Source organism: Dysidea avara, chromosome 11 (assembly GCF_963678975.1).
Source record: "Dysidea avara chromosome 11, odDysAvar1.4, whole genome shotgun sequence".
NCBI classification, from domain to species: domain Eukaryota; kingdom Metazoa; phylum Porifera; class Demospongiae; order Dictyoceratida; family Dysideidae; genus Dysidea; species Dysidea avara.
The window spans coordinates 27,710,636-27,733,802 of record NC_089282.1 but is presented as its reverse complement, the minus strand read 5'-3'; the positions used below and the strand labels follow the sequence as shown (position 1 = coordinate 27,733,802).

The following is a 23,167-nucleotide window of genomic DNA, read 5'->3' as shown; positions in this document are numbered from 1 at the left end:
ACCCTAACCCTAACCCTAACCCTAACCCTAACCCTAACCCTAACCCTAACCCTAACCCTAACCCTAACCCTAACCCTAACCCTAACCCTAACCCTAACCCTAACCCTAACCCTAACCCTAACCCTAACCCTAACCCTAACCCAATCTCAGACGTAGACTTACCACTGGACCTCGAGTATGCTACAGAGCCCCACCTACAATTGGAAAATTATTGACAAGAGCAGCAGTTAACACCACACTTCCAAACAATGAAGCTTCAGTAACGCCTACAATTTGGAAACCACCATCACTACCAGCAAGAAACATCAAATGCAGAACTACAAACTGTGCCACCTGCCCAACACTGACGAATAAAAGCCACTTTACTAGCTACCAGAGAAAGTCTTACTACACAATTGATAACATCTACTCCTGCGACACAACAAATGCTATTTACCTACTTGAATGCTCTATTTGTCAAAAGCAATACATTGGAGAAACAGGTACCACCGTTAGAATAAGAATGAGACACCATCGAAACAAATTTACAGCTAAAACTGACCTACCGATCTACCGCCACCCCTTAATACACAACAAAGATTTTTCCATCTACAAACTTACCATAATTGACAAACATGATGACAGAAGCACAAGAAAGAAGAATGAAATGGACTGGATCACAACATTAAAGACAAAGATACCCTTTGGACTCAACATCATAGCAAAAAAGCCACCTTGATCAAAGTAATTAGGATCAAACAATTATTGACTATATAATCTCCTTCCTGACTGATCACGTTTTTGATGACTAGGCAACTTCAAGATTAAACATGCCCCTAATTATTGATGACTACATAAGCTCTTTCCTGACTGATCACGTTTTTGATGACTAGGCAACTTCAAGATTAATCATGCCCCTACCGACTCAGCCATTCCCCACCTATATAAGAAACACACATTGCACACAATCTCACAGAATTGAAGAAGGCTTTAGGCCGAAACCGGTTTTCTGTTTGAGTTTAGTTTAGTTTAGTTTTAGTTTAGTTAGTTTGTTCTATTTTATTTTACTTGCTATTTTGTACTTGCTATTGTTATTGTTATCGTTCGTTTATTGTTCATTATTGGTATCTTAAACAGATAGTTACACTAAGTTTATTAGTTACTTTTTAAGATGAGCTCAGAAGAAGAGACTGGAGAACACAGAGAGAGGAGTAAAAGGGATAGATCAGAAGAGTGTGAAGATGATGTAAGCAAGAAGGCCAAGGTAGCTGAAAGGCCAGATGACAACCAAAACCCTAACAATAACCCTAACCCTAACCCTAACCCTAACCCTAACCCTAACCCTAACCTAACCCTAACCCTATTCTAATTAATGTCCACCACCCTAGGGTTACGTAGCACCGTCTAATTAATATTCGCCCTCACCAGATGGACATTAACTTGATCTACACATAATAGTTTGCATGATGTAAGTGACTGACTGATTGATTGACTTTGAAAAGTTTGTATGTATGTATGTATGTATGTATGTATGTATGTATGTATGTATGTATGTATGTATATGTGTATGCATATAAAACTGAATATGTATGTAGAAAAGTTTGAAAGGCCATAACTCGGTCATCTTTGATCCGATGACTTTAAACTACGTATCAAACAACTCAGCTCGATGAGCCGAATCAGATGATGTGTAGAAAAGTGGGTGTCGATTGTTGAGGACGTATGGAACCCCCTTGTAAGTGACTGACTGATTGTGATGTGCAAAGTTTGTATGTACTGTATGTATGTATGTATATGTATGTATGTATATGTGTATGCATATAAAAATATGTATGTAGAAAAGTTTGAAAGGCCATAACTCGGTCATCTTTGATCCAATGACTTGAAACTACGTATCAAACAACTCAGCTCGATGAGCCGAATCAGATGCTGTGTAGAAAAGTGGGTGTCGATTGTTGAGGACGTATGGAACCACCTTGTAACCCTAACCCTATTCTAATTAATGTCCACCACCCTAGGGTTACGTAGCACCGTCTAATTAATATTCGCCCTCACCAGATGGACATTAACTTGATCTACACATAATAGTTTGCATGATGTAAGTGACTGACTGATTGATTGACTTTGAAAAGTTTGTATGTATGTATGTATGTATGTATGTATGTATGTATGTATGTATGTATGTATGTATGTATATGTGTATGCATATAAAACTGAATATGTATGTAGAAAAGTTTGAAAGGCCATAACTCGGTCATCTTTGATCCGATGACTTTAAACTACGTATCAAACAACTCAGCTCGATGAGCCGAATCAGATGATGTGTAGAAAAGTGGGTGTCGATTGTTGAGGACGTATGGAACCCCCTTGTAAGAAGTAAATTCACAGAAAGAAAATACAGTAAAGTCATTACTCAACAAGAACTTCCCTCCTTTGAACAAAGAGCAGAATATTTGACCACCACTAAGAAAGCTACAGAACAGAAAACAACCTTTGTTACTAGCTATGATCCATCAATCCCAACAGCTACGATTATTAAGGAACATTGGCCACAATTGCTTCTAGAAGATACATTTAGAAGAACACTTACTAATGGACCACGAACATGTTACAGAGCCCCTCCAAATCTTGGGAAAATACTGACAAGAGCAGCTACCCAAACAACCTTATCTACCCAACATGTATCACAACTACCAAATATTACAAAACCTCCTCCAATACCAGCAAAGAACATTAGTTGTAGAAATTCTACCTGTGCCACCTGTCCTACATTGACAAGCAAAAACCACTTTACTAGTCATCAGAACAAAACTTACCATCAAATCAATGATATCTACTCTTGTGACTCAAAGAATGTTATCTACCTACTGGAATGCCAAACATGTCAGAAACAATATATTGGTGAAACTGGAACAACTGTCCGAATCAGAATGCGTCATCATAGAAATAAATTTAAATCTAGTACTGACTTACCATTGTATCGCCACCCTATTTTACACAATAAAGACTTTAGTATTTACAAACTGACTATCATTGACAAATACGACGACAGAAACACTAGAAAACAGAAAGAAATGGAATGGATAAAGTCAATGAAAACAAAAATACCCTTTGGAATGAATATCATCAGTAAATTATAAAATACTCTAACCCACAACTACAACTTTTAGACATTATGACATACACATGACTCAACTTAACTTAAACCCACAATTGATCCTTGTAACCATGCATATGTAAGTAATTAACACATCCACACAATTACAAACTGACGAAGGCTCTTAGCCGAAACCGGTTTTTGTATTTTGTTGATTATTATTGTTTTGTTGTTGATTTTGTTGATTATTGATGATTTTGTTGATTTGTTGATTAAAATGAGTGACTCAGCAGAGGAAAATAACAGATCAAAGAGACAGCTATCCCCAGGAACTGAAGAGAATATAGAAGTGATTAAAAAGGCCAAACAAGGAGAAAGCCAAGCAGAAGTTGACAGGATAGATGACAACCAAAACCCTTAACTCTAACCCCTGTAAGTCTGATATAACATTATAGCTATACTGTTATCAATAAATAGTATATAAATATAAACTCGACAATCAGCAGCAATTATACAGCAGCAAGAAGATGCTTGTGATTATGACTCGTATATATATATAGCTATGCAAAACACACTATTTAGTCTATAACCCATCAGCATTGGCTAATGTTTGACTGTCAGTATAGCTTCAGCCAAACATTAGCCAATCACAGTGCATTAATTCACTCATGCTTTAATCTCTTTCTATAGTCACCTGCAGAACAAAAGAGGCTGTATAGCAGTACATACAGTATATATGCATGCATGCAAGTAAGTTTAAGGAATTATGACATGTACATAATATTATAGCAGTGCAATATATTAACCATTTTTAATGACTGCTCTATTAGAGCGTTTGATGGTTATTGAAAATTTCTTACCACACACTAGTACAACAAAGTTGTGAATTTCACTGCTATTTTCTGCAGCAGTATACTTATACTATTTTTAATTGAAGATGATCTCACTGCTTTGGCATTCTGTCAAATGGTCAGTAAGCAACAGAAAGATGCTTGTTAGCCATACATGTATCACTGGAACACATTAACTATACATGCTTAATAAATTGGCAACTATACACATATATAAGCTATACCTGAATTGGTTGTGGGGATATATAGCTCGGTTCAGTTACATCAATATATAACTACATCCGTTGTGGTCTATAGCTATACACAAAATGAAATTCACATAAAACAGAATAATAGAAAGCTGAAGCTTAAACATGACCCTTAAAGGGTTGACCAGAACTTAAGAACCAGAGTAGAGTAGCGGAAACCAAAGACAAATAGTATATTATACAAATACACTCATTACACTGTCATTGTACGCTATGTATATTCCATGCAGAATGTTCACGCATACAGCTGTAATGCATGTTTGCCATTGGTACATGTACGTCATGTAGAAAGTGTATGTGTGCTGGTCCTGCTGGACATTTGAATTCAATCAGTACAAAACTCTCTAACAGAGCAATCACTGCAGCATGCCACTTTGGTTACTTTTTGCATGCAAGATATGTTACTGCACTCACAGGACCAAATTTAACAGCCCTCATCAAAATTAATATTGAATCGACCTGAGGGCCTTATCAAAAAAAAAAATTGTAGTCCTTTAATTAATCATACTACCCTCAGAAATATTCATTGCCCTATGGAAATTAATCAATGTGCATTTTTAATTTATTTATACTGCCCTCATAAATATTCCATTACCTATCAAAAATTAATTGTGCAACTCATAATAATTTCAACACCTGGCTTCACCCACACAAAAAATTACACTGTATCTACCAAAATATACTGTACTATTTTGACACTATTACTACACCATAGTGATTATTTGCATTCTCTCAGGTGCGCATATTCCACATTTTAATTAAAATTTCAAATATCATCCCTATTATGCTGGCATTATGCTTGATGCTTTTGGTCACCTATTACACTTTAAATTATGCCGGCATAATTGGCCGGGGGGGACCTAAATCAGACTGCTGGTGTTCTATCGCACCACCTAATTAACTTGGTAGCTTCAAACCCACCCCTAGATCTGCTCAAATGCTCAGTGCAGTGACTCAGTTCTACCACCAGCTTAGGTCGAACATACCACCTCCGAATTCCAGTATTTGGACTCGATTTCCTTACAAATTTTATAGACATGTTTACTCTCCCTTCATGGAAAACTCCAAAACTCTGATCATAGTTCCAAAATCACTCCAGAAACAATTCCTCCACATCGTGCATGACCAGTCTGGCCATCAGGGAGCTGACAGAACTTTGTCTCGCTTAAGTGAATTCTCATACTGGGTATAGGCATGGCTAAAGATGTTACAGTACTGTAGCCATTGTGTTCCCTGTCAGAAAGCAAAATCACCGTTGCCAAAACCAGTACCTATGCAACCAATAATCATTACTATTATAGACCCTGGGAAATGGTAGCTGTTGACATCTTGAAGGTCTCACCTCTATATACATGGCCACCAATACATTTTTGTTGCCCAAGATTACTGCTCTAAGTGGCCTTTAGCGTACGTATGAAATGCCTGACCAAAAGGCTGACAGAATAGTGTGAACATTACAGACAGTGTCTTTGCCGTTGTAGGCCCTCAAGTTCCCAGCAAGCTCCACTCTGATCAAGACAGGAACTTTGAAAGCCACATCCTGCATGACCTATGCCTTGCATTTGGCATGAAGAAGTCACATACAACCCTATGAGTGATGGCCTTGTGGAGAGGATGCCTACTTACTCTCCTAAGAGCACTCACAGATAAAGGAAATGACACTTACAACTGTAGCTATTCTTCAACCACACTAGCTGCCATGCTTCAACAGGAGTCTCTCTGTATGAGGCACCAACACTTCATCTCCTCACATTCCAATCTTGAGGGAGGTTACTTCTATTGACCCTGCCACTTATAGCTCATCCTGATAGAGATGAGGGAGCTAGTGGAAGCAAACACTGTAAGATCAACTAGTGATCAACAACACTTGTACAATTGCAGCCCACGTGAAGTGCTCACTATAGGACAACAGGTGCTGCTGCTACAAGACCCCACAGCACAAAAGCTGGATCAATCGTGTCTGTCCCTTGCTTGAAATGGACACAATAGTGGTGGTCAGATAATGACCTGGAGCCCTCCACTGTTTGAACAATTGGATGTTGAGGATTTGCACAGCAGACCCACATCTACCATTGCATTCAGAGTTGGGGGTAACTAGTTACTTTTGTAACTAAGTTACGTAACAGATTACTTTTAAAGTAACTAGTAATATAACTAGTTACTTGCTTTGTAACTAGTAATTTGTAACTAGGAGTAGTTGTCTGAAAAGTAACTAAGTTACAATGGTAACTAACTACAATAGTTACATTGTAACTATAGCTAATTATGCTTTAAAGCAAGAGCGCTTCAATTTTTGTGTCATATATGCTACTAGTCTGGCGTAGCCGACCCGCGCGCATATGCGCGCGGGTCGGCTACGCCAGACTAATATGCTACAGCCACATTAAGTAGACACATTCTGTGTACTGTTCTCTATGATTCAGCTTGAGTAACAGACGTAGCATGCGCAATAATTAAAACTGACCTGAAATTTCAACAGAATTGTTATTTCAAGTGCACATATGTATTGAATCCCTTAATGATGCAAATCTGAGCAAAATTCATGTTACAAAAGCAAAAAAACAAGTCATAATTTATACTACGAAAGTAACTAGTAACTAGAGTACTTAGTTACCTTTTGAAAAGTAGCTGTAACTGTAACTTAGTTACATGGGATAAAAGTAACGTGTAACTAGTAACTAACTACTTTTCTGAAGTAACTACCCCAACTCTGATTGCATTACAGTGTTTCTGCTTCTTCTCACATCATGACCCACAGTGGATGTGTTGCAAAACCTGTAGTGCACTATGGTAAAGTTGATGATTGAGCGGTTTCTTTATGCAATCTTGCTCTCTTCTATTCTTTGTTTCTAAGGGGGGAAGTGTGTAATGACATCAGAGTATAATAATGGTTGGTAAATACGTGATTGATCTTTGTAACATGTATGATTATAAGTTGTACATGTGATATTTTTCGATTATTATTCATTATTAAACGAGTTGTCACTGCTTTACAATGGAATTATCCCAGGATGTCCACACCTGTGTAAAATAGTACAGTGGTACAGGATGGACACTTGGGATTGGCCTATCCGTGGTACAATGAGGTTATTCCAGCTGTACCAAATGGTACGGGATGGACTGTTGGGACAGACCCCTTCTCAGTGGTACATGGGATTATCCCAGGATGTCCCACCTGTATCAAATGGTACAATGGTACCAGGTAGACACTTTTAGGGAATTGTTTCCTCATCTCATGGTGGTACATTGGATTATCCCAGGATGTACCAAAAGCACAATGGTACATTGGGATTGTGAAAGTGCGGCAATGCTGGACACTTGTGGAGGAAGTTTCATTAGCATTTGAATGAAACTATCACTGGGAATCCAACTACTGCACACTGCTATACCATAAACCCTCTTCAATAAAGAACTACTGACAATTACATCAAATACAATGTGTATATTATCCAGTTGTTGTCTCCTCATCAGTTACATCACATGTGCCAGAGGGGTTTTCCCTAATGTCTTTCCAGGCTACAATGGTGTGAATACCAGTTACAGGTGAATTAGTGATGGAGTGTGAGAAGTCTTCCATCAAGTGATGTCCTTGAGCAATGCCATACTGTACTCGAGATGAGCACACAGCCTCCTTGTTGTTCAGTTGAACACACAACTTGTAACACCTGTTGAACTTGTCTACTGCTTGTTTGTAGTCACCCTAAATTGTAGCAGTAGCCACTATTACATAACATCTACAAGTTCCTCTAGCTAACCAAACAATTGCTCATTTGTCCAATAGCACTACAAGCTTTAGCAAGTTGATCCTGCAGACCAGCCTTCTCACTCACTTCAACATACTGGTCAAGGTAGGAGATTGCATTTTCCAACTCACCCAAACTACAATGACACATTAACATCACATCATTCAACTGATCATCACCTCTCATAAGATCTTGCTAATGCTTCACAAGCCAACCCAACACCTTCATCATTCCCAAAGTGTTTACACCTCTCGAAATACAACCTGTGATACTAAAGGGACCACACTATTATCAAATATGGTCTACACTACACTCACCTGTATGGCAGTCTGTGATTCCTGGATAGATTCATAAGCATTCCCCAGCCGATAACAAGCCACACCTTCCTGATAGGTATGCCCACCCTCCTTGGCCTTCTCGTAAGCTTTCAACAACAAGTTGATGGCCTTAGATGAATCCTCTTCCTAATGAAGTGGAAATAACAACTTGATATTACAATATGCACTAACAGTCAACTCAGCTGCTAATTTGGTGTATATTCTTCGAAGATGTTCACAAGAAATCTCATGTAGACTATCCCCACTGTCTGTGTGCCATTTGTGTTTGTGTGCTAAGTTGTGAAAAGTCTCCAAATGTTCAATAGATTTCACTAGATCCCCTACACCATTAACAGTACTAATTATTATATACCCAGACTAGTAGCATGAACACAATCTGGTGTACAATGCTCAAGTTTCTAATGTGCAAACCCATCAATTGCTGGCCAATAAATTGTGATCTGGTCTGGTCTTATCACCCATGACAGTAGGACTGAAATTCCCCAAATCTTGTCAAATTTCACTGTCATTATCAGCGTCTGCTCTTGCTGGCTACTTTTTCCAAGTCCAGGGTACAAGTGGTTAGAGCCTTGATGGGGCTCTGGTGATAAGCTCCATGGCATTGGATTAATGCCTGTGATGTAAATTTTGGCCAATCGTGAGCCTACCACCTTCTTCCACCTTAAAAATAACGCTTTCCCCCTCCCCCTGAAATCACTAAGGTATTGGTATAAAATATGTGAAAATTTGGTTCATGCGGTTTCAACCACTTGCAGTTACAAGACTTAGAATACTTTAAACTTTCAAGAAAATAGGCGATTACCAGTTTTCCAAAAAATGCTCAGTCACAGTACTGTACAACTACAAAACGTGCAGTCATTATTGGCAACTTGCAACACATGATTGCACAATTCCCTGCATAGCCAATACACTTGGTCTTCTACATAAATCCAAGCAATGTTGCCAGATAATGTTTGAGCTATTAGCAAGGACCTGCAAGTAGATAGGTACAAGATTGGTATATGGCCCACCTCTGTTCTCCAATGATAAGCCAACATGACAGTGAGCCTCTCCTTCCTTCTTCCTACCATCACTCTTGATAAGTAAACTAGTTTCAAGACATCGTTGGTGAAAGTGATCAGCTAGCCAGATGTCCCCAGTTTGCTCGAAATACTGTGCCAAGCTCCGAAGGGACATGTAAACAGACTCCATGTCCCCTAGTAGGACAAGTGACTCTCTATACCAACCAAACCAGACATACCTGTTCTTCTACTTGACTCGGCTGCAGTGAGGTGACATTTCATCTGGTCCAACTTTGTGCCATCTTCTTCAATTACTGGCAGCAAATGTGGACCAGTTCCAGCTGGCGCTGCCTCTCTAGCTAACCTTTGCTGCTCCAGTAAGTTAAACAATTCAGCAAATGACTGATGGAATCCATTCTCCAACATTTCCACACAAATGTTGTGCTTGAGGGAGTTACGGTAGCTGTTAAATGTCCACTGATACTAGAATACAATGTTTGTGCGTGCGTGCGTTACCTGGCCGGGTCTATGAACGAGTGTCTTGCTTTGTGTTCCGTCACTGAAGATGACGTATCCTTACTGACTTTTCTCAGTTTAAATTTGTTAGTGTTATAAACTGATTCCGACTGAGTTGCTGATTTTGGCTGTGTCAGTTTTTGACCAACAAACTGTCCCCTGCTACCACTAGCACTAGCCTGGGGAATTGGAGGTAAGATATTCGCTGCCATTCTAACTAATACCCACTGAATAGTTTCCTTGACGACGTGTTGCTACCAATAAAATTTTGAAGTTTTGCTGCTTATCGATCAAAATTACAGCTTTTGTTTGGGAATGGCAGGGAATAATTTGGAGTTTTACCAAAGCGGGTACGCCATTGACGAGCCTCAGCAAGGACAAGCTGGACAACAAGGTTACTATCAACCTGTTTCACAAGGATATGAACCGGCTGGGTATGGCAGCTATAGCGTGGAACAAATGGACGTGGGCTCGTCTGGCGATGCGGTGTTCGGAAGTATGGGACAAATGGACACCTCACAACAACAGAACTACGAGTACGGGCAGGCTAGTGGGTTTGAAGATGAACCGCCGTTACTTGAAGGTGTTATAATAATTGGTTTGCACGTGCAGCATGTATAAAAGTGTATTGTTACAGAGTTGGGTATTAACTTTGACCACATCATAGCAAAGGTTAGCCCTATTGTATTACTAGTAAAGTTAACTGGATCGGTGTAGACTAAAGTGGTGCTTAATCCACTCAACCCAACTGATCCTAACATCATGAGTGATATAGACCTTGCTGGACCGTTAGTATTCTGTCTATTGTTTGGAGCAATGTTGTTACTAGTGAGTGACATGTTGTTACCTGAGTATTGTGCACTTCTCCATTCTAGTCAGGGAAAGTTCATTTTGGCTACATTTATGGGATGGGACTACTAGGCTGTGTCTCAATGTTTATAGTGCTCAATCTGATGAGCATGGTAGCAGTGTCAGCTGGATGTGTGGTCAGTGTACTGGGATACTGTCTACTACCCATGGTGATTTTGTCTGTGTTGTCAGTAATGATAAGTCTACAGTGAGTGAGTGTTGTGTTGATGTTTTGTACTAGCTGTTATTTATGGGCAAACAAAAGCATGTAGAAGTGTAAGGAAATTTTTTATATTTGAGTAATAAGGATCATCATACAGTGTGGTAGTCAGGGGCGGATCCAGGAACTGGCAAGGGGAGGACACAAACAGGCTACGTTGTAGGTGCTGGATTCTCTTGTTATTTGCTGTATTAGAACTATAATGCATTTGAAAGTTTATGTATTTATAAATCTAACGGTGTGATAAACCCTGCTGATTAAGCTAGTAAAAAAGCCGGAGTTTAAAGTGCCAATAAAATAAATTATGCAAAACCTGTTTTGTTGAGGAGAGTAATACAGCGATGTCAGTGTATCGCAGTGAAGGGTCGTTGTTTCATTATAGAAAATGTACGTGACAAGTTTGGTAAATTTGTATGCATAAAATCACAATCACCCCAAATCTAGAGTGCTTTTAGAAAAACAAAGTACATTACATTGAAGCTTACGTATGTGAAGGACAATCTGAATATGTAATGAACCCCAGTGAACCCCATCATTTTTCAGTTGAGCATTGAGGGTCACGTGAAATACCAAACAAAAGAATGCAATTAAGGCTAATATATTTAAGTAGTGCTTAAAGTGCGTCCAACCTCCTCTGGGCTATGAATGTCTTAAACAACACGATAATTATTTTAGAGGCGCTTAGTATGCATGAAGGTGCTGGGTGACAATTTCACAGCTAGTTTGACTTGGTTCAGGTTAGTTTGTAATAAATGGTGGATAGTTTCATGAGATACGTATAAATGTATTTTTGCCTGATGTAAAGTTGATCAGAAGTATGGCTCCTCCACAAGGTGAGGGGGATTTGCTATGCCCCATCCTTGATCTGCCTGGAGGTTTGTGGCTGTTACTATTCAGTGGACTAGATTACTGGACTGACATATTTTATTTTAGTTTTTCACATTCTATGATTTGATCTCACTAGTTAAAGACCCTTAGTGAAGCTGCAGCCTACCACTGAATGTGAGCAGTGGAATATGTGAACACTTGTCTTGTCGTCAATCAGAAGTTTGCTACTGTTTGTTATGCCATTATACAGCACTTACTCCTTACCATGGTGTATAGAAAATGCTCAAGGGGATGTGACAGCGATAGTTATAATCGACAATGACACTTCTTTGAGATATCCCTAGAGCACAAGCTTGAGTAGCAATCTATATAATTTCACGTGGTGCCTGACTTCTATTTTAGAATAGGGGCTTATCAATTGAGGTTTTCAGCAAGGGCACTAATTAACATGCCCCTGCACTGAAAGACGGCCTTGTAAGACTGTCTCGCTTCTTGAGCTTGCTCAAAGGATACAGTATCATGAAGAATATCATCAACTCATGTAAGTTGACTGCTAGCTAACTATGGCAATAACGTTAATTCCCTGCAGCATTATACACCATTAAGTGCTGTCAGTAGAATTATACAACAAACAGTACATAGTAAACATGATTATATTAGACAGTTTTCGCATATTCCAGTGCTTGTATTCAGTATTTAGTAGGTTGCAATCCCTAATATAAGGGCCCCCGAGACTCAATCATAGAATGTGTGAAAACCAAAAATATGTCAGTCCAGTGTTTAATCCAGTAGTCCAGTCCACTGAATAGTGACTGCCTTGGCTGTCCACAAAATTTTCTTCCTTGTAGTTTTTGGATTTTACTCTGTTCCCTATAATGGATGTTCCTTAAAAATAACATCATGAAAATTGTTCTTCCCCAAATATTTGTACATGTATATGGTACAATATGTGACTGGATCTGCAAATTATGTTAGCGCATTTTCAAATTCCATTTTATTACATCTAGATAACCAAAGGAATGGTCAACCAAAGTTGAAGCCAAGAACTTTCAAAGTTAGTGCTACAAAATGACAACAGAAAAGTTGATTTGTACGGTGACTATACAGAGAATAAACTACAGGTACTTAATTAAAAGGTCATAAGTTACAAATGCAGCTGTCTACCGAGATGCAAGTAACACCATCAGGTTTTTTATGAACAGGCAAATTCATTGCTGAGTAAGTTTTGTCTTCCAGGCCCTTTCTACAATCAGGGTGAAAGCGTAAGAAATAAAACGATAGTGAACCACACGACCAATGCAAGGCAGACTAATGTCCATATCTTGTGTCTCTGGTATTACCGACTCGAAACAAAGATTTTTGAACTCCTCCTGCTTTGGGAATCGGGATGTGCAACCAAGGTTTTTTCCTTCATTGTGAAACATGTGCTCAAAAAATTTACACGTTTTTCGATTTTGTAAACATTTCATGTATTCTACTGTAAAATTAGGCTTGCACTAACGTGCAGGATTCTTGCAGGTCCGGTCACATATTCACATCATGATATCATTACAGGGGTATTGTCGGGACATTATTGACTGTGGCTACCGTACTGTGGTGTAGTTGGTCAGCATCAAAACTATTCATCACTGCTCTACAAATGGACTCCCAACAATTACTAGTGGCATACCCGTGTGCTCTGGTGTATGCCATATTTGCACTATTGACAGTATTTTAATAATTACTATGTAAATACAGTGAAATATTTTATAACATCTTAAGTTTCTTCTCCATGGCTAAGTGACCATCAACATTCACCTCAGTATCCCATGACACTATGTATTGTATTGATAACAGTGTGAAAGTGAAGCATATCTTACCATTGAGGTAGTCACAAAATTCCACAGTCTCATCCCGACCAGTTAGAGTGTCCATAGCTAAGTTAGAGCTGTGAAGTGGTGGCATTCTACCCACCTGTAGGGATGATACAACATTGTTAGAACTGCTAAGATCATTCCCGTGAGAACTGTTACAAGGTTTATTTATTATTATTACTGGGCAGGCAGCTCTGCTGATGTGCCCAGGAAAAAAAAAAGAATTTACAAGTATTAGCTAGCTACAATGATTTAGGAGTCTAGAAAAGGTTACTCTTGGTGTTTATCCCTACAATAGTAACTCCCAACAAAGGCCTGTAGGCCTAGGTATCTTTATTACATAATCATGTTAAGAGTTGTGTTGGTCGGTTACCTTAGAAACTAACATCCTCTCCATCTTCAACTTCAGTGGAGCATGAAGACCTTGTGAGTGTCTCAGTGCCTGATAGGACAACTCCTCCTTATTCACTTCATACTACACACACAATAGTAAATAGAGTTAACTACAGAGATGATCCTCACGTGTCTCTCAACATACTCCAGGGGATGGGCAGGTATAACATCTGACTTTGCACTAGCCACACTGTGATAAGACTCAGTACTTGTTCAACAGGTTAAATTTTTACTTACCCATAACGTAACGGATCATGCGCACCGTATATACCAGCAGGATGACTTCCCGCCACTTCTGTAGCAGGCGTTGGCTTAGGCTTGACTGATGCAGTATCTGTATTCTATTAAAATAGCACCATAACGTACCAGATATATGCCACACAAGCCCATTAAATAATAACACAAGAATACACCAAGGACAACATTTAGGGCACCACACACAGAGATAACACTCAATTCCAACCATTGTGTTGCTCGTCTGGAGATTACACCGTCAGTGATCACATGCACAATGATTCTATCAGTTTCGCGCGACAGGTATTGTTTACTCTTAGTCGAGATCATGTTTAATTGATGGATGGTATGCCCTATAATACATGGATGAAGATATCGAGGAGTTAAACTTGAGTCCAGTTGAAGCGCACGTCAGAGTAGTGTCTCCATTAAGTTTCCCTGATGTAGACGAAGACAGTATCAACTCGGAAGCTTCAGACAGTCAACTACCTCACGTACTAGGAGATGCAGTACTGGATGAGTCGCTACTAATCACTACCGTACCTGACCCAATAAGATTAAGAGGAGTAGGGGGTTCTACAATGTAAGTCATGATTGTAGCGGCGTGATATATGGTGGATGACTTATCACAGGTTTGGCCTCAACAGCAAATTTGAGGACGAGTTTCCATCACTATTAACCGGCAAGGTGCTATAGTTCATGTTATCACAATATCACACTGTGACTTGTTAATAGGTAGCTCCAGAAGAGTTCCAGTCCACCATTCAATACATAAACACCATATTATTGAAGAGTATCCCCTTTAGCGTCAAATATCTACTTTGTGGATGTCTTTGTTGTTGTTGTACACTAGGACTATCACTGGGTCCAGTATTCATTCTTAACAAGAGGGTAAGTATCACATTAGCACCATGTACTTGTCTATACCACCACCCATTAGACCAAGTATCAAATTAGGAAATTACTGGACTTGGAAAACCATCGATTATACAATAAGGTACTACTGGGTGACTAGAAATATCTGGAAAACAATTTTGGTGTAATGTTGGTTAACATTTTTGTACAGTATGTTCCAAATACATGTAGGGGACTCAATGTGTGACTCCTGTAGTGGTACATCCTTTGAGGGTTTACAACAGTCACCAGGTCTGATTATAAGGTCCCTGGTTTGACTGTCCCACTGATTTCAAGGTTGAATATTCTATGAGTATATGTACTATAATATATATGACAAAATAGCAACGACAACAAAAATCCTTTTCCAATATTGTAATAACACTCACTATATCCCACACAGTTGGGACTAAACTGGAAACTTAACAGAGAACAACGTGATGGAAATAACTTAAGAGAATATGTGAGTATAAACGCTGTGTCATTACTAATCCACATACATGCTGTTATCAGGTATTACTGATCGAATTCCTACCTAAAGTGCCTCTACACAGACCGGACTGAGACATAATCACTTCATATTTTATTATAATTATTTCTGATTATACATTTGTATTTGTAAAATACAGCACAGGGTGGATCAACTGTTGGTTGGGGGATCACATGATTTGATCATTTTTGCTAAGACATCTAGTTGGCTAGAAAAATGATTCAAAATGTGGCCAGAGCTTGCAGTGCTGGTGGTGACTCCTTGCTAAAAATAGAACATCACATGTACACAGAGCTCCACTTGTTGCTGAGCTGATAAGCTTATTAGAGATGATAAGCAGATTTAGGATATGGTGGGTGGCACAGCGTTATACTTTGGGTTGACACAAGCCAAACACAATAACGCTATACATTTTGACAAAACAATACTTGATGTACAGTGATATAGCGGATAATGCAATGTACAACACTTCCATCATAATACACTGCACTACATACAAAATAATAAATTACTACTAGATATGTTAATTGGTAGAATACAACTTGTTCTTTGCTGTCCTGCACCCACTGACCTTCCTATAAGAGATATTGATAACAGCATGATGACATTAATAAACTAACCAATAGACTTGGAGGAGCTTCTTGTTCTTGTCCTGCCGGGATTTCCCTATCACTTGTAAAGTGTGCTCGATTTCTTCATCACTACAGAACTCGTATTTGCCCGCAGGCCACTGGACTAGTGACAGTACCTCTAATGTGTCATTAACTTCACAACCTTGGATCATAGTGACAGCCTCAGTCTTTTGAAGGTCAACAGGATTGACAAAGAAGTATTTTAGTGAGCTATTCAATGACATCATTTCACACAAAGCATCAATGGCAGCACTGTCAATACTACAACCTGAAATGTCTAGTGTTACTAGGGAGGTGTTGACATGGAGACCAGTACAAATGTTACCAACTTGAGATGATGACCAGGTCACATACTGGTCAGAATAATACGCTAAGTCAATACTAGTCAGTGACTGGTTAGAAGTGAGGCACTCTTCCAAACACTGCCCCAAAGTGTTAGAGCTATCAGCAGCCTTTGGCCACGCCTTGAGCAGTGTTACCATGGTATTAGATGAGAGGCCAGATAAAATGGGACCCAAACAATCAGCATTAGTCACTTGTAACCCGTGAACCTCCTTCAGACTAGCATTGTGACTGAGTATGTCTCCAAATGTGTCACTCTCCACCGATGATAGAGTCCAGGTGCCCAGGCAGAAATACTTAAGAGATTTAGCATTACGCAATCCCTCACAAAAAGGGCGTGAAGAACTCAGGGAAATACTTTCATGAGGTGAACATTCATTTAAATGTAAACCCTCCAATGGTGTGGCTAGAAGGTGTCCGAGGCTCTCCAGATCTCCTTGATCAAGCTCAGCGTATGGCAAATCAAGATCAACCAATTGTGGATTATTCTGGCAAATACTATCACACAAAATCTTCACACAACCTGGACTATGGTAACCAATGGAGTAGAGCTTCACTGAAGACAAGTTGGGCTGATGAGAGAGTAGCTTAGCAAAGTGTTCCATCCCTTCTGGTGACAGTTGTACCAGAGACTTCACAGATGAAATTACCGTCACAGTATTGCACAAATACTTGCCCATAACCTCAGCATGAAGATCAACCAGTTCTGTGCTGTGACTGAGGTCAATGTTTAGTTTGTTGCCATGACAAACAGATAGGAAGTAAGCAGCATAGCGATACTCCAGTAGAGTTGCTAGTTGCAAGTTGACATTCTTGTCTTCATTGAACACTTGAGCAAACTGCTGACACAGTGACTCATCCTGGGCCTCAAACAAGCAGTATAAAATGGAGGATAACAATTTCCTGTTTCTTCGTGACTTCTCAAATGTCTGCACCAACTTATCAGCTAGTGGGCTAAGCTCTTTGGAGTGTGTGGACACTAGCCCAAATGCAAATGGGAACACATTTAGTAGATAAGAGCCAGGTTTGAAATGCATATCTATCATGTCTCCAATGCCATCAGATTTCCACACAGCAATGGCAGCAAGTAGTTCCTGGACTGCTCGATGGACAAAACTGTAACACTTCTTGACATCAGTTAAGGGGTCTATTGAGTGAAATATTTGTAGCATTCCAAATCCATCAAAGTGTTCCTCATTATCAAGTTGAAGACAAGACAAGTCACTCTCAGTAAGGTCCATTTGTTCTATCTCATCTTCTCCAAACACGAGTTGATCCTTCTTGAGCATGTCCAAAGCTAACTGGCAGAACTTCATAAACAATGACGACACATCTTTAGGAATGTCATCCAAACTCCTAAGCCTCTTTTTCCATAAAGCCACAGGGATGTGGAAGCGAAGGTAGAGCAATACAAATTGCATGTACAATTGTGACAGGGTCTCAGGGATCTTGTTGCCACTAGTTTCGTACACAAAACATATAATGGCAACAGTGCTTGGAATGTAGAAGTGGCGACGAAGATTTTCATGTTCTTGCAAGAAACTAAGCAAAGATTTGGCAGATTGCGGCTCCTCAGCAAAAAATTTCTGGACGTAATCAGTCACCATATCAGGGGAAAACCCCAATATTTGAAAATGACACCGTGAATCATGTACTCTTTCAGCAATCTCAGAAGAACAGCTGGGTCGAGAGGTTATGATAATGGTCGAACGGACAAGTGGGCTATCTCCAAAGATGATCTCATGATAGAAACTGTTTGACTGCAATGTTTCAGGCAGCTCATCCCAACCATCGAGAATGAACACCAAGCCTTTACCATTGTACTGCCTGGTGTACTCTTTCATTTTAGGGCAGCTAAACTTGTCAAACAGGTCATCAATACTAGTAACTGACTTGTAGAAACGCAGGGGAACCCAGAACACATAATCGTCTTCCAGCAATTTACCATTGGCCCATTCCTTGCAGATATGAAACGTCATTGTGGTCTTGCCTGCTCCGGGATCACCTTCAATCAACATCACTTTGCCATAGCCAATATTTAGTAATTCACTAACTGCGATAAATTCCAGTTTACGTTTCCCCACTTGACCATTCCGCAACCCCATGGCATGCTCCTCACGGAAGTTGTTATTTAACACTTTTGACCTTATTATAGTCACATCAATGTAATCAGTCTGCTTCTTCAGCTTGTCCCATCTGGTCTCCCTATGAGCCTTATCATTGAGGTAACGTGCTTTAAGACACTCTCTACACTCGCTCAGATCTGTGTATGATTAATAACGTCACTACGATAGGTTTAATATGCAAGGGGGTGTCCAGGGATTAACCCCTTTGGGGTGTTTATTTAACAAGTTTATAGAAACACAAGTTCAAGTATCTACTTGCATGGAGTCTGCAGGGAGAAATGCCCACAAGAACAAATGGAATGGTAGTACCATTGGGAAAATAGCACTCAGAAGATAATAAACCAACCGTGTAAGTAGGGATCCCCCCTGGAAATTTCACGGGCCACCCAAAATTCTGCGTTCAAAAATCATCCTAGAGACATCTTACGAGACAAAAATCACCTTTACGGAATAGTACTAGTCCATATGATACATTAAATATAATAAAACACTTATAGGTGGCCAAATATAGAATTTTAAAAATCGTCAAAACTTGAATTTTAGACTGACTGACCACAGTCCCAAGGCTAGAGGCCAAATGAAGCAGCGCACGGCCACCATTTTACACCGCAATAACAAACTCACCAGTGGGATGTGCCTTTTGGGGTTCCGATGAGTGTAGGCCCTCTGCACCTTGATACTAGCTAGATATCCGCAACTTTGTGATTGGGATCCCATTCGCAATAGGTTTGCGACCATACCCATCAAATAAAGATCTAGGTGGACTAATAGTGATAGAGTACGGTGACCTCTTAACAGTCTAGTTATATTATATCTACAGTAAACAAGATAAATTGGTCTAGCTAGCTGCACACCCCTTGGCTGACTTACGATACTCTAATACAACAGTCATGTATGATATTCTAACTGAACAGTCACTATTACTAGCTAGCTGTGTTACAACAAAAAACAAATACATAAACTAGTATTTAAAATTGTTAAATTAAAAAATGAAGTAGGGATTTATGCAATAAAAAGCAGTGAAACAAGAGATGAATGACGGTATTACAGCATAACTCGGTGGGAAAGCCCTACTTTGGCACATTAGCTATAATTTTGTGCAGTGCCAAAGTAGGGACATTCCCACTGAGTTATGCTGTAATACTATCATTTATCTCTTGTTTCACTACTTTTTATTGCATAGATCCCCTTTAAATTAACATTTAAAAAAATATATATATACCAGTCTTGTGTACATGTAACCAAGGGGTACATGCAGTACAAAGGAAACACAGAACCCTCCAAATTTACATCTCAACTTAAGGGTCAACATTTGTAGTCTGCCATAAATGACTAACTTTGGCACTGCAAACAACAAAAGTTTTATTATTACTAGGACCGGGGCATATACAACCAGGTACAATCACCAACGGGACAACTTATCAGCGGGGCACGTATGCACAGTGCATAGCCAACACAGTATGTGTGGGTGGAAAAGATACAAGCACACAGTAACACAATCAACGCATAAACATGAGTAATAAGTAATTACAATCAGTATAAGGGACTGCTATATTTCTCTTGACTATACCACCCTGTGATTCTCACAATGTGAGGTGTAATCTCAACACCCTAATGCCCAAGGAATTGAACCTCAAACCTACAAGCAATAAACAAGTCTGTAATTTATGTATCTGTACTAGTAAGGACTTTTAGTTTTAGTCAGTCAGTTTCGTCAATAATTTTAGTTTTATAGTTATAGTAATTTTTCTTAATTCCTTATAGTTATATTTAGTATAGTCTCTGTGTTATTTTAGTTTTAGTTAAAAATGTGAAAATCTTTTAGCTATGGTTATAGTTTTAGTAACATTTCTAAAAACATTTTAGCTTTAGATTTAGTTTTAGTAATCTTTTCCGATTCTTTTTAGTTTTAAATTTAGTTTTGGTAAAACATTCTGTTGTATTTTAGTTATAGATTTAGTTTTAGTTATAATATGGATTCGCTTTTAGTTGACTTAATATATATTTGCCTTACTAAAAGTACAACTAAAACAACACTAATCTGTACACAATTTGTGTCATTTCTCACATGATCCCAGGTATTTAAATTGAGGAAATGGTGCTGCTGGACATGATGACTGTAGTTGCCTAATGAAGACTAAACAAAGCATTTTGATTGTCTGTCACCTACAACTGTTCTCTGAGTTACATTTTAATGTTTTGCATTCTCTCTATCTAATAGGCTAAAAACTGGACAAGAAATATTTGGCAAATCAAAGTCAATTCGCCTAAATTTTGTACTACAATTTTATAAATAAATATATATGGCTACATGATGGTGGTACAATGTACATACAGACACAACAACATAGATTAAGCAGCATGGAATGTGTGGATATTGAACAGTAGGGATCACCCCTAAAATGACATGTGCTGCCTAAAATGCCACCTTTAAATAATTCTAGAGACATCTTACATAGCAAAAATCATCTTTATGGAATAATATTTATCCATCCAATGTGGTCTATTTATTCAATGAAAAATGATAATTTTGCAGCATGCCGGGGATTTTTGACAGTGAATGACTATCACAAACCTCATACAAAAGAATGGGTAGCAAATGCAACTACTTCCACTAACACTACAAACTCAGCTTTTCTTTCCAGTTACTATTCTATACACTTAAAGAAATCTATCAGTCTGGAAGAAGTATACATACATTTATTGCAGTCGTTCACCATCATGACGTATTCAAACATAACAAAATGTGTTAAAATATCACGTGTTCTTCAGCAGTGCATATAGTCTACGTATTTGTTATAGGATGGATGGCTGTGGGATTAATAGTGCAAGCATTGTAAGCAGGAAGAAAATAGCACTATTTCCTTCCGGTTTACAATGTGAGAACTATTAATCCCGAATACCACAGCCATCTGTCCTATTGCAAATTAATCCAACAACCATAGCAACTGTTGCTAGGCAACAGAAATTCAAAAATAACCACTGTAATAGACCAATCACACTTAGCAACCATTGCTATGGTCTCAAACGTTTACCCAAGCAATGGCTACCTAGCAACCATATTGTTATTATGCCATGGGGCAACTATCACTATGGTAACACTAGTTGTCAAGTCGGACATATACTTCTAATAGGAACACACACCACTATTTTAGCCAATTAAATTAGTATTACAGATTTTTGTCAAGACTAGGGCTGAGCGATTGTTACGTTACGTTGCTTTCACAATTGTAGGATGCAACATATCACAATTATGATAACTATCACGATGTTGCAACTTACATGCATCAGCATCGTGCATGCACAACTTTGTATGAGTTATTTAATACAAGGTGAAATTGTGTACAACCTGTTCGACACAATTAAGGCTGTAGGCAGTTACAGTTAAAGTAAATATAATAATAGTATCCTCAGAATTCAATGGTTTCTAACAGGTAAGCTTTAACCTATGTAGTAAGATTTATTCACACAATAAACTGTACGAGGCTTCTTTTCTGGATCATGTTCTTCCACACAGTACAGTATGTGCCACCATTTTGAATATATACTAATACACATTTGCATGTGATGTCACAACATCACAATTTTTTACAAAACATATCAACATCACGATGTTCAGAGACAATCACGATTAATCCCAAAATCGATATGATCTCCCAGCCCTACAAGAGACCTTTGCAAAGTGTAATGCTAATTCTATTGGCTAATCATTTGACTTATTTCAATATAACATGTCAAGCTGCTATTGAGAGTATTATACTGTAACACATTCAGTTGTTGGATTAAGCATTGAAAACAAGAAAACGCTTACAGGTGGCCGGATATAAAATTTTAAAAAAATTGCCAACTCAAATTTTCAGACTAGGGTCTAACCATGCAACAAAATTCTCAGACACCTACTATATAAACACTTTGTAAGTACAAAACTTAAAGGGAAATCCTGTTACGTTATGGGAGCGGCTTACCAGTAGCAATGCTAAGGGGTACAAAATCGCCGGAAGTTGACACTGACGTCCACTTATCCCTCAACTTCTCCGCCATATCATGATGTTTACATTGAGTTAATGCAGTGAGAAATCTTTCACAAATTTCAACTGGTTTGGTCTTCACTGCGGTAACCAACTCCCTAACTTTCTCGATAGGCGTTGATGAACTACATATCTGTTGACGCTCGCTCTCCGTGAAGCAATTATACAGGTTCAATAATAAGTCACCCACCACGGTATGGAGATTACTTGTTAGCTCTTCCATCATGGCGTCCACTGCTACGTTAAACGTCTCCTTCATTCCAGCCATTTTAATACGCGTCTTACGCAGCAAGCCCTAAATTAAGCGCCAGTATTTACAAATTTAACATAAACTGTTAGACACGCCCACTGGTAGCAATACAAAATACAACAATTATATATTAATTCCTAAACGTGTTCTCATTGGATCAATTCTGGCGGGAAATTATTAACTTCTCCTTGTTCTTGTACTGGAGACCCATCAATATTATAACTTATTCTGATCCTCATACGAAGTGGTAGCTAT

General features: G+C 38.8%; 6 protein-coding genes across 9 annotated transcripts in view; 2 read left to right on the top strand and 4 right to left on the bottom strand.

Moving 5' to 3' along the window:
- Positions 1 to 7,081: 7,081 nt before the first annotated feature.
- On the bottom strand, positions 7,082 to 10,038 carry LOC136239045 (tetratricopeptide repeat protein 29-like). Of its 2 annotated transcripts, none has more exons than XM_066029784.1 (8): positions 9,774 to 10,038; positions 9,497 to 9,720; positions 9,267 to 9,452; positions 8,440 to 8,576; positions 8,236 to 8,382; positions 8,098 to 8,189; positions 7,931 to 8,054; positions 7,082 to 7,875 (listed from the first exon to the last, which is right to left on the bottom strand). In XM_066029784.1, the coding sequence occupies exons 1-8, from the start codon at positions 9,983 to 9,985 to the stop codon at positions 7,621 to 7,623; spliced, it is 1,377 nt and encodes a 458-aa protein (XP_065885856.1). In that variant the 5' UTR covers positions 9,986 to 10,038; the 3' UTR covers positions 7,082 to 7,620. The 2 variants fall into 2 exon arrangements, with proteins under 2 accessions (XP_065885856.1, XP_065885855.1); XM_066029783.1 differs by having other exon boundaries at positions 8,428 to 8,576; positions 9,774 to 10,037.
- Positions 10,039 to 10,040: 2 nt separating this feature from the next.
- Positions 10,041 to 13,430, top strand: LOC136239046 (protein YIPF5-like). Of its 3 annotated transcripts, none has more exons than XM_066029787.1 (5): positions 10,041 to 10,356; positions 10,411 to 10,445; positions 10,491 to 10,601; positions 10,649 to 10,792; positions 13,225 to 13,430. In XM_066029787.1, exons 1-5 carry the CDS (start codon positions 10,089 to 10,091, stop codon positions 13,270 to 13,272), a joined length of 606 nt encoding a protein of 201 aa, XP_065885859.1. In that variant the 5' UTR covers positions 10,041 to 10,088; the 3' UTR covers positions 13,273 to 13,430. The 3 variants fall into 3 exon arrangements, with proteins under 3 accessions (XP_065885859.1, XP_065885858.1, XP_065885857.1); XM_066029786.1 differs by lacking the exon at positions 13,225 to 13,430 and adding an exon at positions 10,943 to 13,218; XM_066029785.1 differs by having other exon boundaries at positions 10,043 to 10,356; positions 10,649 to 10,830.
- On the bottom strand, positions 13,364 to 14,502 carry LOC136239048 (proteasome maturation protein-like). Its single transcript, XM_066029789.1, has 6 exons — positions 14,380 to 14,502; positions 14,154 to 14,257; positions 14,046 to 14,106; positions 13,897 to 13,998; positions 13,530 to 13,623; positions 13,364 to 13,484 (listed from the first exon to the last, which is right to left on the bottom strand). The coding sequence occupies exons 1-6, from the start codon at positions 14,380 to 14,382 to the stop codon at positions 13,417 to 13,419; spliced, it is 432 nt and encodes a 143-aa protein (XP_065885861.1). The 5' UTR covers positions 14,383 to 14,502; the 3' UTR covers positions 13,364 to 13,416.
- LOC136239047 (cysteine-rich hydrophobic domain-containing protein 2-like) lies at positions 14,419 to 15,668 on the top strand. The gene is made up of 6 exons (XM_066029788.1): positions 14,419 to 14,733; positions 14,783 to 14,837; positions 14,886 to 15,041; positions 15,091 to 15,147; positions 15,448 to 15,507; positions 15,558 to 15,668. Exons 1-6 carry the CDS (start codon positions 14,513 to 14,515, stop codon positions 15,606 to 15,608), a joined length of 600 nt encoding a protein of 199 aa, XP_065885860.1. The 5' UTR covers positions 14,419 to 14,512; the 3' UTR covers positions 15,609 to 15,668.
- Positions 15,669 to 15,923: 255 nt separating this feature from the next.
- LOC136239043 (NACHT, LRR and PYD domains-containing protein 12-like) lies at positions 15,924 to 23,052 on the bottom strand. The gene is made up of 3 exons (XM_066029780.1): positions 22,600 to 23,052; positions 16,155 to 18,771; positions 15,924 to 16,109 (listed from the first exon to the last, which is right to left on the bottom strand). The coding sequence occupies exons 1-3, from the start codon at positions 22,928 to 22,930 to the stop codon at positions 16,058 to 16,060; spliced, it is 3,000 nt and encodes a 999-aa protein (XP_065885852.1). The 5' UTR covers positions 22,931 to 23,052; the 3' UTR covers positions 15,924 to 16,057.
- LOC136239044 (AP-1 complex subunit gamma-1-like) overlaps positions 22,984 to 23,167 on the bottom strand; it is a 39,657-nt gene continuing 39,473 nt past the window's right edge. The window contains exon 20 of the mRNA XM_066029781.1: positions 22,984 to 23,163. Coding sequence (XP_065885853.1) covers positions 23,062 to 23,163 — 102 coding nt within the window. The 3' untranslated portion in view covers positions 22,984 to 23,061. The remainder of the gene's footprint in view (positions 23,164 to 23,167) is intronic.

Bases quoted from the DNA above. Each gene is read 5' to 3' on its own strand.
- LOC136239047 (XM_066029788.1), top strand. From the start codon at position 14,513: ATGGATGAAGATATCGAGGAGTTAAACTTGAGTCCAGTTGAAGCGCAC. The intron at 14,734-14,782 runs GTAAGTCATGAT...GACTTATCACAG, and splicing joins GGAGTAGGGGGTTCTACAAT to GTTTGGCCTCAACAGCAAAT. The intron at 15,042-15,090 runs GTAAGTATCACA...ACCACCCATTAG, and splicing joins TATTCATTCTTAACAAGAGG to ACCAAGTATCAAATTAGGAA.
- LOC136239043 (XM_066029780.1), bottom strand. From the start codon at position 22,930: ATGGCTGGAATGAAGGAGACGTTTAACGTAGCAGTGGACGCCATGATG. The intron at 18,772-22,599 runs GTAAGCCGCTCC...AATCATACACAG, and splicing joins ACCCCTTAGCATTGCTACTG to ATCTGAGCGAGTGTAGAGAG. The intron at 16,110-16,154 runs GTTAGTTTATTA...TATCTCTTATAG, and splicing joins AAGCTCCTCCAAGTCTATTG to GAAGGTCAGTGGGTGCAGGA.
- LOC136239048 (XM_066029789.1), bottom strand. The intron at 13,999-14,045 runs GTGAGGATCATC...TTGTGTGTGTAG, and splicing joins TGGAGTATGTTGAGAGACAC to TATGAAGTGAATAAGGAGGA. The intron at 13,624-13,896 runs GTAACCGACCAA...TCATCCCTACAG, and splicing joins AGAGGATGTTAGTTTCTAAG to GTGGGTAGAATGCCACCACT.
- LOC136239046 (XM_066029785.1), top strand. From the start codon at position 10,089: ATGGCAGGGAATAATTTGGAGTTTTACCAAAGCGGGTACGCCATTGAC. The intron at 10,602-10,648 runs GTGAGTGACATG...TCTCCATTCTAG, and splicing joins TTGGAGCAATGTTGTTACTA to TCAGGGAAAGTTCATTTTGG. The intron at 10,831-13,224 runs GTGAGTGAGTGT...ATATCATTACAG, and splicing joins TCAGTAATGATAAGTCTACA to GGGTATTGTCGGGACATTAT.
- LOC136239045 (XM_066029783.1), bottom strand. From the start codon at position 9,985: ATGGCAGCGAATATCTTACCTCCAATTCCCCAGGCTAGTGCTAGTGGT. The intron at 9,721-9,773 runs GTAACGCACGCA...GACATTTAACAG, and splicing joins TCGTTCATAGACCCGGCCAG to CTACCGTAACTCCCTCAAGC. The intron at 8,383-8,427 runs GTTAGTGCATAT...CCACTTCATTAG, and splicing joins AATTAGCAGCTGAGTTGACT to GAAGAGGATTCATCTAAGGC.